We start from the raw sequence: 16,752 nt of genomic DNA, 5'->3' as shown, positions 1-16,752 counted from the left end.
AACATCCGCGACCACACAGACCCCACGCCATTACACGAAATCACAATGGCTGTTCAAGACACCACAGGAAAGAAGCGCAAAGGTGAGCAATTGCGACGTTAATAATTCCCGATCACGGTCGCTAACTTGTCTCAGGCGCATCAGAGGCGGCGCCCAAAGCGAAGAAGCCGAGAAAGTCGGACGATGTCACGCCCGTCGAAGCCAAGCCAACGCGGAAATCTGCGCGCAAGCAAGCCGCCGACTTCATGGACATTGAAGAGGAAGCTGCGCCCGTCGCCGTTGCCGAGCCTGTCAAGCCGAAGAAGGGCAAGAAGAGCAAGGCCGCTGCCGACGTCGATACCGAGATGGCCGAGCCCGTCGCGGAGGTAGTCGAGGTTGCTGAAGTACAGGAGAAGCCTAAGAAGCAAGCAAAGAAGGGCAAGGCCGCCGCCAAGGTCAACACAGAGGTCGCTGAGCCTGTCGCTTCCGTTGTAGAGGTCACTGAAGTGCAAGAAAAGCCCAAGAAGGGTGGCAAGAAGGGCAAGACTGTAGTCGCAGAGGAGACCGTCGTAGCAGAGGCCCCTAAGGAAAAGGCCAAGAAGTCCAAGAAGGGCAAAGCTGCTGAGGCCGAGCCAGTTGAGGACGCTGTCGCCGTAGTAGAGGAGACTACTGCAGTCGCAAAGCCAGCGAAGGCAAAGGGAGGAAAGAAGCAGAAGGTGGCTGAACCCGAGGTTGAGGTCACCGAGGTTACAGCGGTAGAGGACGACGCAGACGATGCTGCCGAAGACGACCAGACGGCAGCCCTCCTCGCTGGCTTCAGCGACTCCGACTCAGACGACGCCGATGAGGACGTCAACTTTGACGAAGAAGCAAAGGTTCCCAAGCTCAGCGCAAAGCAGCGGAAAGCGATCAAGCAGGCGGAGGCGGCACCCAAGTCCAACCAGCCTGGTGTCCTCTACGTTGGGTACGTAGACCAGTCCATTCTATACTACAAATTGCTAACAATGCGTCTAGTCGTGTGCCCCGCGGTTTCTTCGAGCCCCAGATGAAGCAGTACTTCTCGCAATTCGGCAAGGTCAACCGGTTACGCCTGTCGCGCAACAAGAAGACTGGTGCTTCCAAGCACTTCGCTTTCGTCGAGTTCCAATCCGAAGAAGTCGCTGACATCGTCGCACGAACAATGAACAACTACCTACTGTTCGGCCACATCCTCAAGGTCCACCTTATTCCTGCTGAGCAGGTACACCCCGACCTCTTCAAGGGTGCCAATGAGCGGTTCAAGGTCGACCCTCGCAACAAGAAGGCCGGTCTCGAGATGGAGCGCGGTGTTGAGCGTGCGCAATGGGAGAAGCGCGTGGAGAACGAGAACAAGAGAAGGACAAGCAAGGCTAAGCAGCTCAAGGAGGTCTTTGATTACGAGTTCGAAGCACCAGCGCTCAAGACTGTCGACAGCGTACCAAAGCACACCAGCATTACTACACTCGAGGCCGCGAAGCCCCAGCAGCTTCTTACCGAGACGGCTACTGAGGAGACCACCGTTACCGAGCTTCCCAAGGCCAAGAAGGGCAAGAAGGGTGCCAAGGCTCAAGCAGCACCACAACCTGCTGAGGTCAGTGAGGTCACAGAGGTCACAGAGGTAGTCGAGGCTGTCTCATCTGCGCCAGCAAAGAAGGGCAAGAAGGGTGCCAAGGCCAAGCCTGTTGAGGCAGCTGAGGTCGTTGTGGAGGAGGTTGCCGCGCCTGCCCCAGAGAAGAAGACCAGGAAGCGCAAGTCCGATGTCACAATCGAGACTACTACCGTCACCGAGGAGGCCGTCCCAGAAGTAACGCCCAGGAGCAAGCGAACCAAGAAGGAGAAGGTCGTCGTCGAGCCCATCGTCGAGGAGGTCGAGGAGAAGAAGACCTCTGCCAAGCCGAAGAAGGCCAAGAAGGCGAAGGCCTAAACGCGCTGATATCAGCTCTGACAGCTGTCAGCTTCGTTGTACATGTTTAATGGCCGCGGCAGTTTACGACTTTCTGCATTCGACCACCTGCACCATTCTTCATCGATGAGCCGGCGTTACGTAGACAAAACGTGGTTTTAGCGTATCCATACCAATGCAGCATTCAACCATCCACCGCACGTTATGCGTGTTTTTCACATGCCATCCACCTGATTTGACGTGGTACTTCTCAAGTGGGCACTTCCCCCCTGGTCTCTACTCCACATTTAAACCTCATGCAGAAGGAGCACAAAATATATTCGCGCTTACACGAGCTACCTGTCTACACGTGGAAAGTCTCCGTAGAGTGGATCCTACCTCTAGTAGGCACGGGAGATGGGTCTCGTATAAGATGACAGTGCTTCCTACGCCAAGATCTCCATTACCTCTACGTTGCTGATACTCTGTCAATAATATCTGTTCATCTACCCTTCATCGTTTCTATTTTTCCATCTCTATTCACATCTATCATTTCAGAATGGCAGAGAACGACGCACGCCTCGCGGCATCGCAAATGTACGAGTCCGTTACATCCCTACCCCCAGCAAAACGCCACATCATCACCCACAACGCAGAGGGTAAAAGCACTGTCCATTCGAGCCCGACGTTACAGTACTACGGATACCCAGGTATCGGTGGAACATCTCGATCATGTACGTCTTAGCCATACCACCAATCCACTGGAGAAACTCAAATGACTTTACACACTATCGCCATGCCCATGAAGTAGACATACTAACTCCACCCCCCAACCAGACGCCACATCCTCCATCCCAGCCTCCCTCCAAAACGACCAGGACATCTCTGCCTACACATCGCAAGAAGGAGAGTCAAGCTACACAGGCCGTAGCATCGTAGCCAATGGATCTGGCTCCCACCTCATCGTCTGCGACCTCGCTCCTGGTCAGGCTAGTATGATGCACCGCACTGTATCTATCGACTACGTGATCTGCACCCATGGCGATGTTCGTATGGAGACTGCGACTGGGGAGATGGTGGATTTGAAACCTGGTGTATGTACTCCTTCGTTTTCTCTTTTTTCTTTCGCTTTCGGGTGTCCTTGAAATCACCAGAGACATCGTGACAGCGGCGACGTAGCAGTTGTTCCGAATGCGATGGACGTTGTGAGTATAGCACTGATGAACGTGGAACAGGATCACATTATCCAGCGTGGAACGATGCACAAGTGGCATAATGCGTCGGAGACTGAGCCTGCGAGGTTCATTGCGATCACGTTGCCTGCGGAGCCGTTTCAGGTTCCTGGCACGGGGGAGATGTTGGCGGAGGAACATGTCCAGGGGAGTGAGGCTAAGGATTGGGATGTCAGTAAGATGTGAATAAGTAGCTCGGAGTTTTGGGGAAGGATGGAGCGTAGTTAGATAACAGAAGAGAATATAAGAGCGGCACGAGGATGTTGAAGCATACGGCTATAAACCTGAAGAGATCACCACAAGTCACACTCAAAGTCATATAGACATTCAAGGGTTTCATTTCGCTAATGATGTAACACAAAGACCACACATACAACCCTTATTCTGCCTCGCCGCTGCAATATCGATGACAACTAAGCTTACAAGGTACAGCGAATCTAGCCTGTGCCCGATACTGCGAGCTTCATAAGATGGTCCATGAAGGTCTGCAGACTGACGTCGTCGGTGAAGATGGTCTGAGCTGTCGCAGCACCGCCATAGCTGTTAGTTTGATGTGTGGTCGAAGGGTTGAGCTTGCTGAGCAGGAAACGAGCTTGTGAACCGCCGGCATCACAGACGATGAATCGGGGCAATGGGAAACGATCCTGGATGAGCTCCTTGGCATCCTCCTTCGGTGCCTCCAGAAGCTCTCTGAAGTTCTCGTAACCTTCTTGCTCTTGGTATCCAGCCTTCCGCCACTCGGCCATTGTTTCGCCGTGGAAGATGAGAATGTGGAAGAATGTGTCGAGCAATAGCACCGTCTCGTTTTGGATGGAGCTAGAATCGAGCAGAACAGGCTGGCCGCCTTCGTGGTCGAAGCCGTAGCTGTCGAGTGTCGGCTGAATCATGATGAGGGAGTTGCTAACATCCTCGTGGTTCAAGACGTGACGATAGAAGGCGGTTTCGTCGGGCGAGTTGTTGAAGACTTGCAGGAACTGCGACCGACGAAGATGAAACATGAATTGCGGGTATAATGTGAAGTTCTTCTCGAGCCTGGTCTAGTAGTTAGTATTTGATATTGAAGCGAGAACTATATGTCCAAAGTGATGAATGACTTACCTGAATGACGACGGGTCATCTTTCCTGTACTCGGCGAAGCGAGCGCATAGTCGGATAAGCATGCGATCGACCCATCGAAGAACGTCAGGGCCATCGTCAACCTCAGCCTTGAAGACTGCTATCCTCGACATAAGGACAGCAGCAGCTTCTTGGTCAAAGGACTGAGCGATGGCAGGGTCGCCAGATGGACCGCTCATGGGTCGGGCCACGGTAGTAACTGTGAAGGTTTAGTATGCGTGCTTAGCTTAGACACATTTCATGGAGTTCATACCTCTCAAGTGATACTGGCCAGCGGAGTGCTGATAGTATGTGAGGAACTGAATGAGAGCCTGTTGCTGCGTAGAGGTCACGTTGGACCCGCCTTGGTTGGCAATCTCGAAATAGATCGAGTATGAGGCTTCAGGGTCGATACCGCACATTTTCCAGGCGCACGTGTTTCCAATACCGCATTCCGTCTCACCAACAGAGACTGACTTCTTGTTCTGCGACACAGCGTGTCCAATAAGACCAGTGATCTTCAACTCCCTGGTTGTCAGCACCTCAAACTCGGCATTGAATCCCATAAGGAGGTTGTCGTCCGCATCCTTGTTGAAAACGCGCACGAAAGATTGCTTGTACATGGACGAGGTGAAGCTATCCGTCAGAATCATGTGTCCACCAGTGTTGTTTGCAAGGCCCCTCATCTCAAGGAGACCGACCTGATCCAAACATCCGGCAAAGATGTCAACAATATGGCCGTTGTGGGAAATGCGCTTCGCAAGGCCCTCGTAAAACTTCAGTGCCTTCTTGTAGTACTTGATGTTGTCGCGGTCGATGTCGTGGTGCGATCGGATGGGCTCGCGCAGCTCCGGGCCAACAACCATACCAGGTCCCTCGGTGGCTGGACCACCGCTAAACAACATGATACGGGCGGCACTGTTCATGAAGCTCGTCTCCAGGAGTCCAGCAGCGACGCTGAGCGCCACACCGGTGCACCTCAAGGGACGCTTGTCGTTCGCGACCGGCCAGGGGTCCCGTTGGATTGATTCGAGAGCGTTGGTCAACTGCAATTCGCACTGCGATACGGGTAGGATGAAGCGCGTGCCAACGCCACCTGGAGCGCCCATAGGTGGTCGTCCAGGCTGCTGTGGGACACCGGGTCGAGGAGCCATCTGGCTAAGGCCCAGCATCTCGTGCACTTGCTTGGTGGAGTAGTCCTTGCTTCCGCGGAAGACGTACGACTTGGCGCATTCGGTGTAGCCCAGCTCGTGTACTTGTGTCTATGGCTGTCAGCTTATAACACTCATTGTGGCTTCCTGTACCTACCATTGTACCGTAAGTGACCAGACCAACCAGCGCGTATGCTGGGAGCAGGCTCAAAGCCATGATGATCGAGTCCTTCAGCGCCTTCAAGCTGTCTTCCTCTTGACATGTGTCTACCACGAAAATGAAGATGGGTGGGCTCGGTATGGGTCGGGGAAGGCGGTATTCGATCGTGGTACTGTTCGGGTGCATCTCTGGGGGCATCTGCTGGTTGGAGATATCCTTGTAGTGCGGGGGGAGGTGATTGCGGTTCAAGCAGAAGGGGCATATCCATTGGTTGGCGCGCATGTCAATTTGACTGCCTCAATGTCAGTATGAGATAAGTTGCAAGAGACTATGCCAGGCATACCAGTAGGGGTTGAGGATAGCTTTGCATGGCGCCCTGCAGCTGACAGGCTCATACTGGAGCAGCGGCGTGTCTGTCTTCTCCTTGAGAGGCGTGTAGTGTGCACCAATGGGAACGACTAGGCGGGAAGCTTCCTGTGAACCATATCAGTGTCTTGCATCCCTCGCGCCGGCGGTATCTATCGTACCATGCGCGTGCTGGGAAACGTGTTCCAGCTGAGACGGACGCCATCCCTGTCTTCAATGTCGCTCCACTGGTCCTTGAGCGCCTCGAAGTCGGCCATGCTGGGCGGTTGCAGCTATCTGGGCTGCGCAAGGAGGTCTGGGGTGGGTGAGGGTTGTCGAAGGTTGGTGGTGGAGGGACCGAGGGCGCCCACGATGGGAGATTTGGCGGGGCGGTGTGAATGTAGCAGGCGCGAGACGGGGAGCTGTAGTGGTATGCAGCAGAAGATACCGAGACGTGTCAAGTGTTCCTCCCGCAAGGCAACAACTGCACAGGATAATGCAACGTCGTAGGAAGCTCACGCACTTGAACTTGCGTGGATACCTCAGTTGGCGATGCGGCCAGATGTTCTTGCCCTAGCGCTCCCAATCCGGCCTAGCATCACCGAAGCTCCGCTCCGCCCCAGCCTCAAAACCGCCATTTTCCTCGCTGTCGTCCTTTTTCCTCTTCATCACCGCCAGCAACAAATACACTACGTAACGGCAGGCTCCCATTTCTCTGATGAATGAGCCTGTTTTCGCGCTGCGCGAAGAAGAGATTTAGACCCATGGCTGGGCGCCCGATCTGGAAAACTCATTCTGAGTATACTGATAGGTTGGGAATCAGCAGAGGTCACATTCATCATCGTGCAGTGCTTGTAATAGCAGAATCCCATGGACCTTCCATCTGGACTAGAAGGAAGCCTTAAAGGCAGGCATCTTTCAATCCGCATTATAACACAACGTGTTCTTTGTACCGTACCTATTGTTGACCATGATCCAGAGTCTTGCTAAAAGTAACGTCAACTCGATCACTGTAGCCTTCAGGCAATCATACTTGTCACTTCCGATGTTTAGACCCGTCCCTCTCTCTAGAGAGCCTACGCTTGTTAGCAGCCAGACGATATGATGACATCTAAGGGCTTCCCCTGTCGACGACGCCTTTGTACAGCAAATCCATGTCCTCACGCGGGTGCAAAAGCCCCAAACACTACGTTTCTGGCCAAGCGATTCGTTGCGAGGCGGGCGTGGTCGTCTTGATCCTGTCAGAAGCATCCCATGGATATGGAACATTTGGCCTTCATGTAGCATATACTACCACACACCCGTCGACCACGATCTTCCAACGCAGTCTATGGATCCAATTACACATTGCCGGAGACACTTCCGATGTTCCCGCTGGAGCCTCCAGATCTGCAGCTGTGTTTGGACGTTACCGAACTCCTGATATATTAACAATCTGAGTCCGATCGGGTAAATGCATCGCAATACACTAGCCCCATCACCTGCCAGCGTACTGTACGACGGATTAGAATTTGGGTATATATGTATTTACAATGTTTGTAGCAACTCTGACTTGAACCTCCCCTGTATTCTCCAGATCTAGTCAATGCTACAGTACATCATCATGGCTCGCACTTCCGCACTTCTCATCTCGCTTCTTGCAGGTCAAGCCTGCGCTCACACTTTCATCTGGGTATGCTCAGCCATTCTCAACTCCCCTGTGCCTACACTAACACCCCCAGGGCGTCTTCGTCAACGGCATAGACCAAGGAACCTTCAAAGGCGTCCGCATCCCCGCCTACAACGGCCAAAATGGTAAAGGCGGCTACAACAACTCGCCCGTCAAAGACCTCAACTCCATCGACATGCGCTGCAACGTCATGGGCGACATCCAAGCCCACGATACCATCAAAGTACAGCCCGGCGACAACCTGACCTTCGACTGGCACCACGAGAACCGCAACAACAAAGACGAAGTCATCGCCAACTCGCACCATGGCCCCTCGCTTATCTATATCTCGCCCGACCCGCCAACGGAGAACTCTTTCGTCAAGATTTGGCATGAGGGGAAATTCGAAAGTAATCCGTTTCCGCAGGCGGGCAAGTGGAGTACCACTGGTGATATTGCGATGAACCACGGTCATATGAACGTTAGAGTGCCGGAGGGGCTGAAGGCGGGACACTACATCATCCGTGCTGAGATGGTTGGTCTGCACGAGGGCGATGTGAACTATCTCGCGAACCCGAAGAGAGGCGCACAGTTCTACCCCGACTGTGTTCAGATCGAGGTTGAAGGCGATGGCGAGGTTGAGTTGCCTGAGGGTGTGAGCTTCCCTGGAGCGTACTCTTATGAGGACCCTGGTGTTGTGCACAACGTGAGTCTCGCCTTCCTAAGTACTGGGGCTTAGCTCGCTCACTGACATGACGCAGGTATACTGCTCCACCGAGACCAAGAAGCCAAAGACCTCAACCACCCCCTGCGTCACCGACTACGTCATTCCAGGTCCTACCGTATGGTCTGGTGCCTGGGCTGAGACTACCGCTGTCCCAGTCGGACCGGTCGACGGTGTCACAACGGCGACTGCGTGGAGTACATGGATTGGTACCGATAGTGTCGTAACCAGTGCGACATTTGCGGATGTGAAGAGTCAGACGATCGTCGGAAGCTCAAAGTACACTGCGAGTTGGAGCGACACGTATGCTACGCCTACTGCGACGGCTGCACGCTGGTAAATTGGGGTCGGGAGAATATTTGCAATAGCTCGACGCAAATAATAATGCATTCATGTCACTAGTAGTCGTTTGCAGTCATTCTTCTGAAATTTTTCCATCTCGTGCTCTTTTGAAGAGTCCTCCAGCCAATTTTCCTCGATGTGCTTTTCACCAATACCTTGTCTCTTCCCAGACACCAGATCGCAATTCAAAAATCATTCCCATACACAGCGCCACATGAAACCTAGGTCTCAGCCTGATCATCTAGCCGATAGCCATATCGCTCAGTCATCGAGGACTATGACTTCAGGCTTGCGCTTCTTTGCCTGTCCGCGCGCAGCGCCGTCGTCGACCGGCTCGCGCTTGATAGGCGTACGCTCCGTCTCATCATTCTGTCTTGTGTTAAACCAACTGGAAACTCAATTCTCAGATCACTTACTCGATAAGATCCGAGTAGGATAGCCAGTTCCTTCTCCGGAAGACTTTCCAAACCCTCGCTGCTACCGCGATAATGCTTGATGAGGATGAGCATGTCTTTCTTGGTGAGCTTGGACTGGTCGTGGTGAGTACGGATGTTGGGACTTCGCTGCAGTGGAGCTGGAGTGGCACTAGTACTGGCGCTCTTGGGTCGTGGGGTAGCAGAAGATGATCTGGCACTTGAAGGAACATTCGGAATCGACTCGGGTAGTTCTTCCTTCTTGATCAACTCTGGCTGTGGAACTGGGGGTGGACTCGGTGAGCGCGGTATCATGCCCAGAGATTTCAGTGCAGCTGTTCTCTGTGAGTCTTACGATCTTGTGATTCTGTGGATGACTTACCGATAGAGCGATATTTGAACTGGAATGTGACTAGCGGCTCCTTAGCTGACTGCGCAGTGTATCTGACAGGGGTCTCCAAGGCTCTGTCTGGCGCAAGTCTCATATTTCGTCAGTATGTCTTTGTCAATGCTAGAGTAGATAATGACCTTGTTGTATGGGATCGTACGTCGCCCTTGACAGCTTCTTCAGACACAATTCCAGCATCCCTCAGTGTGGTCTTCATTCCCCTTGGCCTTGACTTTATCCGAAAGCTCAGAACCTCAGCAAGGGTGACAGATATAATGCCCACTGAACAAAGGGTCTCCGGAATTTCTTTGGTCAGTGTTCCGTCGGTATCTTCAACTTCAAAGCGGATCAGTAAATGGTTGCAGTTGATAGCTGAAACTGAAGTTGACGCACCGACACTAAGGTCCGAGAAAAGGAATTTAGAGGCCCGCCACTTGGTACCATCCCTCCATTCGGTTTTGTCTAAAGTGTAGGTCGATTTTAGCATCCCATGCTTCTTTGCAAGCATCCCATGCACCCATGTTCCATTAATACTATAGTGAATCACTGTGTCCACTGGATTGAAGGGCGACCTGAAATTTGTCTTTATCGCAAATTCCGCACCAGACCGGCACTCGACGTATTGTGTGGTTGTCTTAGGCACATCTTTCTCTTCCGGGTTCTTGTATTCCTCAAGTGGTCTGCCGTCGACGAATATCTCAACCGTCAGGCCGGGGTAGTCGGCATGGATCGCCATGCTGACGTCGTAAATTGCGGCGGGCGACGGTGGGGATAGTGGGAATTAGATGGAAGGAGAGATGGACGATGGATATATGTATGAAGCCAACTGTACGCTAGCGTGTAGCGAGACCCAGGTAAAGGCGGTATGGTATCCCGCTTGGGTCTGATGTGAGTGGGTATACCCAAGAGGGTGAGACATATTACGCATGCATTGCGACTACAGGTACACTGCGCTAGATTTAGGGACAAGTGATGATGGAAAATGAATACGATAATCTCACCATCTACAGTAGAGAGTCACTATTGCGAAGGACATAGCGCTCAACCAGTGTTGAAGGTGAGTGTATGAGCATCTTTATCCTTCACCAGGTCTCATCATATCCCTATCGCATCAGCTCCCATCGATGAAAGCCATCAAGCACAAACTTTTGCACGGCTAAAACACGCTCCTAGTCCAGCACGATAATCTCTCCATCTGCATCACGGTGACGCTTCCGGTTTCCAGTCCAAATGACCATTACCCCCTGGTCATCGCTCGCCTCGATAGCTTCATCGACTCGCTTGCGCTTGACACCGGCTTCTTCCTTGATCTTGACCGAAGCTGTATTGCGATCCTGCCATAGTGAGTACGTGATAGTATGATACTTTGCTGACAATATACCTTGAGCTGCTTGACGAGTTGGCGTAGTTCTTCCGGAGTGAGCTCATCTTCGGGTCGCTCTTCCAGAGGCGGAGGGGTAGGCTCGCGTGGGACAAGCCCCAGGATTCGGAGAGCATCTTCACGGATCAGCTGGTGGCACGACGTCGCGACATTACTTCGACTTACTCAAGGACCGGTATTTGAAATTAAAGGTAGCGAATGGAGACTTCGTTACGCGATCGTAATCCCACCAAGTTTGGTATGTGCGGGCGATGGGCTTAGATACACTGTGAAATTAGCATTGTCTTCATAAAGCGTGATTGAACGTACCCGGCTCGATGTGTGTGAGTGTAGCCTTTCATCGCCTTCTCGGAAATTTGAATCGATGCTGGAGTAGTCTCGACGACGTGATTCGGCACGCTGTACCGGAGATTCCGTATATACCTCAAGCTGACAGAAATGGCGCCAGTCGGAGTCAAGTCAGGGAGGGGTGTATTACCTTCAACTTCCGATCGTCAGCTCAGCTTTGACATATTCAACATCTATTGGCGTATCATAAGCTTCCCATCCACCGTGAACCTACTTATTTCCAGCTTGGCGAAGAAGAACTTCTGTGTCTTTGGGTATTGACCAACTTGAGAGTGACGTCCGTCCATCAAATGGTCGTTGAAGAATTGATCTTCTCTGATAAGCTCACACATAAACACTCGCCCATCGAGACTGATCTCGGCTTCTAGATGACCCTTTGGGAAAGGAAACTCCTCCATGAGCAAGACTTCGATCGTAAAGTTAGCCCCAGAGGTCGCCTCGACATATTTGGTGATCATCGTCGGCGAAGCGGGGGTGTCGCTATTGTCATCGTACTCAGGCAGTGAAGCGCCGTTGACGACGATCTCGACGGCAAGGCCGGGCAAGAAGGGAAGAACAGCCATGGTGCAAGAGGACCTTTGGAAGCAAGTCGTGTTACTGGTGGGAAAAAAGAAGGAAGCGAGGTCTCAAGATTAGAATGCTGGAAATCGTTAGATACCGCCCACTAACTAGGCGTAGTGATAGAAGCGAGCTAGGCGTGAATGAAGTTAGTATATGGTGTTGGAGAAGGTGAAGGCAGCTATTATATTAACAGGTCCTAGCGTGTTGTGAATATATGAGCGGCGACTAAACTTCCCGAGTGGCTATCTCTAACTATTACTAGACATGTAGAAATATACAGTCTCTCATGGCTAATTAGACGTGCATGCCTCTAAAGGTGGTTCCATGCATCAACACTTCGGCAGTATACTTCCATGCGTAAACTTGGAGTTGGCCCAGGGTTTGAAGTTCGCTCCCACTTCGAAGTAGACGAACTTTCGGCGTTTTGACACCACCTTAGGCTCAGCGCCGTCAAGACCGAACAGATATCCTCTATCAGTCTATCACAATAATTTCTTGCTCCACATGCGGACGTTTGCGTTGTCGCGTCTCGAGATAGGTCACCTCATCACCGTCGTTGGTGGTCCTCTCGCGCTTGACTCTGATAGTAGCTCCGGCTTCTTGCTTTATAGAAGCGCTTTCTGATTCTCGCTGCAGATATTTGTAAGTTTCAAATTCAGCGAGTTAACGCGCATACATACTCTCCGTACGCGCCGTAGCAGCTCTCTCAGCTCGGCAGGTGTAAGGTCTTCCTCGGGCCTTTCTTCCAGAGGAACGGGGGCAGGGTTGTCGACTGTAACAAGCCGAAGTGCTCTTAAGCTCGCTGAAAAGACCTTCGTATCAGTGATTGTCACAGCGTGAACGTAGTTTTCGACTCACCAAGTGATCGGTATTTGAAGTGGAACGTTGCGAATGGCTCTTTGTCTAGGTAATCGTAGTCTCCGTAGCGAGGTGTTGAGTACCTCGAGCACTTTTCAGGTTTTGACAGACTTCAAATGGGTTAGTTCTTTCCTTTCTGACAGTTCCACTCGCTCTCGACGTACACTATCTGGTGCGATAGCGCGTCACCCTTGAGCGCCTTCTCAGGGATTTCCTCCAGAGCTGCAAGCTGGACCTGCGCAGAGAAAGATTTCTCTTCAATTTCTCGGTAACTCTTGATGAGCTGGAAGGATAAAGTGATACACCCTGTAGTACTGAGGCTTTGCTTCAGCGCAGCAACATCAGGGACAGATCCACGAGCCTCTTCGACTATGTGAATGCATCAGCTCACGACAGGACATGACGTTCATACTACTTACCAATGTTCAGCTTAGCAAAAGAGAACTTTTGCTTGACCGGTTGTCCACCTTCTTGCCAACGAATAGAGGTCCTCTCGAACGGTTTTCTAAGAAGGTCCTCTCGTAGCCAGAACCACGAGGCCATCTTGACTCCGTCAATCGATAGCCGCCCCCTAACATGGTACTGAGTCGAAAAAGAGGCACTGAATTTAGTTACGATCGAGAAGTTGCTATCTGAGCGCGCCTCGATGTACTTCGTGGTCGCCTTCGGTGCCGGATCCTCATCGTCGTCGTCATACTCATGCAACGGCTGACCATCAACGTTGATCGTGACTTCCAAGCCGGGATACCCAGGAGCGATAGCCATTTTACTCCGCTTTTGGGTAGGTTAGCTAGATGCGGTGTCGGACCCGCGGCGACCTAGAGCGCCAGAATGAAGATGCGCTAAGCGTAGAGCATGTGAGGAAGCGTTGCTTTGGGATGTAAGACCACTACCTCGCCTTCGAGTGTAGTGGGTGAATGCGATTGATTCGCGATAGCGGGGTCGTAGTAGGAATTGGAGTGGAAGGAGGTGCCCAAGGCCCGATGCTCGATGTTTGCTCTATGCCAAATATGGCAAGGCGCTCATGCTAGCGCGCCCTTGCGGCACTCTAAAGGACACAGCGTATGTAAGCAGGAGCGTCCGCTTCAGCATCCTTGACTCTTCCAGATTCGAAAGAAATAGTACACTCGCGGCTGATCAGAAGACGGTGGAGGATGTCGAGATCGCTGGCTATTGAAGTGCCATCGTGCGCATTCACTGAGGCGGAAGTATGGACTCGCCTCGCGTACAGCATGCCAGCAATGCAAGTCCCGAGAAGTTGAAAGTGGTAAAGCGAGGCATGCTCAGCTTTCGAGATGGTGTGAATCAGAACTCATCCCATACGATGGGCGCATCTCCTCTGTGATGAAGATGGCGAAGATAGCAACCAGGAATGAAGCATCGTGGCATTCGCGTCGAGTCAACTGCTACGCAATCGTGTTATAACCTGGAATGCATTAAGCTCGCAGGTGTAGCTAGCAAGACAGCGACTGACCACGTAGCATTTGGGTTTTGGAATACTTACCTAGGCTGGTAATGGACTGTGTGAAGCACCAGGAAATGATGTTGCCAGGAATGAAGAGGATCCGTACGATGTTGACCGCATAGGTAAGGATATTGGTAAAGACCCCGCTCTCAATGTCTTTGATATGTCTGATTATCTACACAGGTAGATTTTCAGCACGAAGCTAGTCGTTTACAATCAGTGCTGATATCAACCGAAAAATTTGTAGCCTTGCAAGAGACACGTCTGCTTCCCACTCGCAAATCAAGATATTCATGTGGCCTTGGAAGATCCAGGTCGTAACTATAGAGATGGCAATAAGTTTGATCAGGGGAGAAGGAGTATAGAGTGCGGGGTCATTAAAGCAGCCGCACTAGATGAATGATATGCACGACAGATCATCCAACTCTGAACATCACATGTATGCAAAAGCTCTCTATACCTGAGAACTCTCCACATGCTTGCGAAGACCAAGATCGCTGCTAAGGCATCAACAACATTAACGCTAATGCCCATGTACACGTGGAATGCAGTTCTACGGTACATTTTCGCCGATAGTCATCCAGCATACCTAGGCAACCTTACATACAGCCCAAAAGCTTACACCTCCATCAAGGATCAAGGCTTGCGAGGCTGACATGCAGGTGGCCAAAGCCTACGCGGCCCCAAACGAGCAGCGCTGACAGTGTCGCCATGTGGAGACACACTACTGATCGCAGATTAGCGAGAGAACAAGATCTGAGAAAGCGCAACCCACAGACAGAGGGCTTAGCGCACGAACACCCGTATTGAGACCCGCGTTGAGCGTACCGTTACCTGATACATCGTAAGCTAGCTTGCTTACCATCATCAGCCTCGCAAGAGGCTCGTAACGTGGACTAGCTGCCTGCACCCGGCTATTTTGCGCCGATGGTGTATAGGATTCTCGTATGCAGTGCGTATGGGTTTACTTCGGAGCAACGACGGACCTTCAACCGACTGCGACAAAGATTCATGATCTGTCAGCGCTGAGTAACGCATGAATAATTTGCAAAGGGTCGCGTGCAATCCGGAGATAACGCAACTCCGCGCGTATTCGCGCTTAAAGTGTGTCTCGGCGTAAAGTCGCTCTATGGTACGACCGAGGTGATGCCACCGGTTAACGAAAGAGGAAGCAGGAATGCTTTTGCAGTGTTGAGGGCCAACAGATTGCGGAGAATGCAGTCAGCGCAGAGGGTGTGGTGAGATTTGACTCGGCAGATCTCCGAACTCGACCGACCGAACGACCGGATGAACTCCGCATCGCGGTATTGGTGTCGCAGGATCCGCTAGATCAGGTCGCATCTCCAGTGACAAAGAAGCAATTATCTTGGTGATGCATCAGTCAGGAGAGCGGTTGTGACTGAGTGCATGACGGATGACGTTGCAAACCAGGTCCCGAATGCCATGAGGCACAAAACCGGAAACGGTCGACGCCCTGTTACATTTCCAAGCCTCACGAACCCCAAAAGAACCGTTGGGTGGAAGAACATCGGAAGGCGCTTGCCCTGCATATGCGAGCAGGACTTGTAAAATTCTTATCCCGGCAGATGGAGAACAGATAAGAGCATAGGAATAGATATCCCTGAGCGAGCGTTGCTATGCTATCCATACGTACTTGAAGATGTATAGTGACCGTTGCATCGAATATGTCACAGCTGCGTTGTGAGTGGAGAAGTCACAAACACGCGACTATCAGGCCTCAGGCGTCATGATCGGCAGTCATGCTTCCTGTCATAGCAGGTGGACCGGCAGAAACTTTGTCGAAAACAAGCAGACGCAGGGTCTCATCATCCCGCGCTCGCGGATTGGCGGGCACAAGGGCTAGGGATGGTGCCCGCTCAGCCGTTGGCGATCGATGACCACATCGGGCGAGCTTCGAGAAGTGATGGGCAGTTTCAATGACCAGCAGGTTGTCGACTAAGACGTCAGGGAAAGGATATTCATTGGGGACATATTGCTTCGCAAAAATAGAAGCGCAAAGCAGGAGTTCTGCACGGCAGTCGTTTGGGATGGATGGTGAGGGAAGGGATGGTGAGGAGATTTCGGAGAGATGATGTCATGGACCCTCGTAAGCGATGAAATAGCATTCGTTCGGTCCGACGGAGATGGACGCAATACGAAAGCGACTGCAAGGACACAGTATATTCCCCATGGCATGAGAATGCAAAATATGAAAGAAGTACTCGGGTTGTGGCATAGAAGGATACAGAAGCCTCGGGTGGCAGGGCGCCGGCTTAGAAATGTGGCTAGTAACTTCGACGCGCGAATGAACGGTCCAGATCGCCTCGCGGCCGCCGGAACAGTTACATTGTCCGTGCATACGATAGGGCTGCACTGCCACATGGTGATGCGATGGACCCTGCATTTGTGTCCTTCTCCACCGATCTTACCCGTTCGAGGCCGTCGATGCGATGCCACGTTGGTTTTAGGGCTGCATTGCAACTCCACAGGATGCTTGCAGCACGTTGCATGTGCCGTTTATTCAGCAGGGAGAGTCTCAGTGAAGAGTTTTCCTTGTGCAACCTTGGCTGTGCTCGACCTGTGGCTGTCGGGATGTTGCACGGCAGTGCCGTTGTTGAGCAGAGGATGCTGCCAGTGCCGAAGCGGAAGTGGAGGTTCCACCTGCAGGATAGACGGTATCTGAGCTGACCTCGGATACAGATGCTAGTAGTATCGCAGCTGGTAGGTGCACATCCCAGTTTATTGGTTCGTGGATCGATCTC

General features: G+C 52.0%; 7 protein-coding genes across 7 annotated transcripts; 3 read left to right on the top strand and 4 right to left on the bottom strand.

The window, feature by feature from the left end:
• Nucleotides 1–45: 45 nt before the first annotated feature.
• J4E85_003149 (uncharacterized protein) lies at nt 46–1,921 on the top strand (the record flags this gene model as incomplete). The annotated part of the gene is made up of 3 exons (XM_051467420.1): nt 46–82; nt 136–943; nt 994–1,921. 3 exons carry the CDS (start codon nt 46–48, stop codon nt 1,919–1,921), a joined length of 1,773 nt encoding a protein of 590 aa, XP_051328579.1.
• A 517-nt stretch (nt 1,922–2,438) lies between these two features.
• J4E85_003148 (uncharacterized protein) lies at nt 2,439–3,297 on the top strand (the record flags this gene model as incomplete). The annotated part of the gene is made up of 3 exons (XM_051467419.1): nt 2,439–2,613; nt 2,717–2,973; nt 3,115–3,297. The coding sequence occupies 3 exons, from the start codon at nt 2,439–2,441 to the stop codon at nt 3,295–3,297; spliced, it is 615 nt and encodes a 204-aa protein (XP_051328578.1).
• Nucleotides 3,298–3,548: 251 nt separating this feature from the next.
• SEC23 (GTPase-activating protein S23) lies at nt 3,549–6,140 on the bottom strand (the record flags this gene model as incomplete). The annotated part of the gene is made up of 6 exons (XM_051467418.1): nt 3,549–4,143; nt 4,210–4,426; nt 4,481–5,468; nt 5,515–5,809; nt 5,861–5,991; nt 6,045–6,140. 6 exons carry the CDS (start codon nt 6,138–6,140, stop codon nt 3,549–3,551), a joined length of 2,322 nt encoding a protein of 773 aa, XP_051328577.1.
• Nucleotides 6,141–7,465: 1,325 nt separating this feature from the next.
• J4E85_003146 (uncharacterized protein) lies at nt 7,466–8,574 on the top strand (the record flags this gene model as incomplete). Its single annotated transcript, XM_051467417.1, has 3 exons — nt 7,466–7,534; nt 7,584–8,216; nt 8,272–8,574. 3 exons carry the CDS (start codon nt 7,466–7,468, stop codon nt 8,572–8,574), a joined length of 1,005 nt encoding a protein of 334 aa, XP_051328576.1.
• A 263-nt stretch (nt 8,575–8,837) lies between these two features.
• Nucleotides 8,838–10,113, bottom strand: J4E85_003145 (uncharacterized protein; the record flags this gene model as incomplete). Its single annotated transcript, XM_051467416.1, has 4 exons — nt 8,838–8,945; nt 8,993–9,324; nt 9,372–9,416; nt 9,981–10,113. 4 exons carry the CDS (start codon nt 10,111–10,113, stop codon nt 8,838–8,840), a joined length of 618 nt encoding a protein of 205 aa, XP_051328575.1.
• A 433-nt stretch (nt 10,114–10,546) lies between these two features.
• On the bottom strand, nt 10,547–11,669 carry J4E85_003144 (uncharacterized protein; the record flags this gene model as incomplete). The annotated part of the gene is made up of 5 exons (XM_051467415.1): nt 10,547–10,711; nt 10,759–10,874; nt 10,924–11,024; nt 11,068–11,125; nt 11,321–11,669. 5 exons carry the CDS (start codon nt 11,667–11,669, stop codon nt 10,547–10,549), a joined length of 789 nt encoding a protein of 262 aa, XP_051328574.1.
• A 472-nt stretch (nt 11,670–12,141) lies between these two features.
• J4E85_003143 (uncharacterized protein) lies at nt 12,142–13,290 on the bottom strand (the record flags this gene model as incomplete). The annotated part of the gene is made up of 5 exons (XM_051467414.1): nt 12,142–12,297; nt 12,348–12,469; nt 12,526–12,635; nt 12,690–12,894; nt 12,945–13,290. 5 exons carry the CDS (start codon nt 13,288–13,290, stop codon nt 12,142–12,144), a joined length of 939 nt encoding a protein of 312 aa, XP_051328573.1.
• Between the last annotated feature and the right edge of the window lie 3,462 nt (nt 13,291–16,752).

The sequence above is a fragment of the Alternaria conjuncta genome (assembly GCF_024043145.1).
Source record: "Alternaria conjuncta strain BMP 0040 chromosome Unknown scaffold_4, whole genome shotgun sequence".
Lineage (NCBI taxonomy): Eukaryota > Fungi > Ascomycota > Dothideomycetes > Pleosporales > Pleosporaceae > Alternaria > Alternaria conjuncta.
The sequence above is the reverse complement of the archived record's forward strand: the minus strand, read 5'-3'. Positions and strand labels throughout refer to the sequence as shown.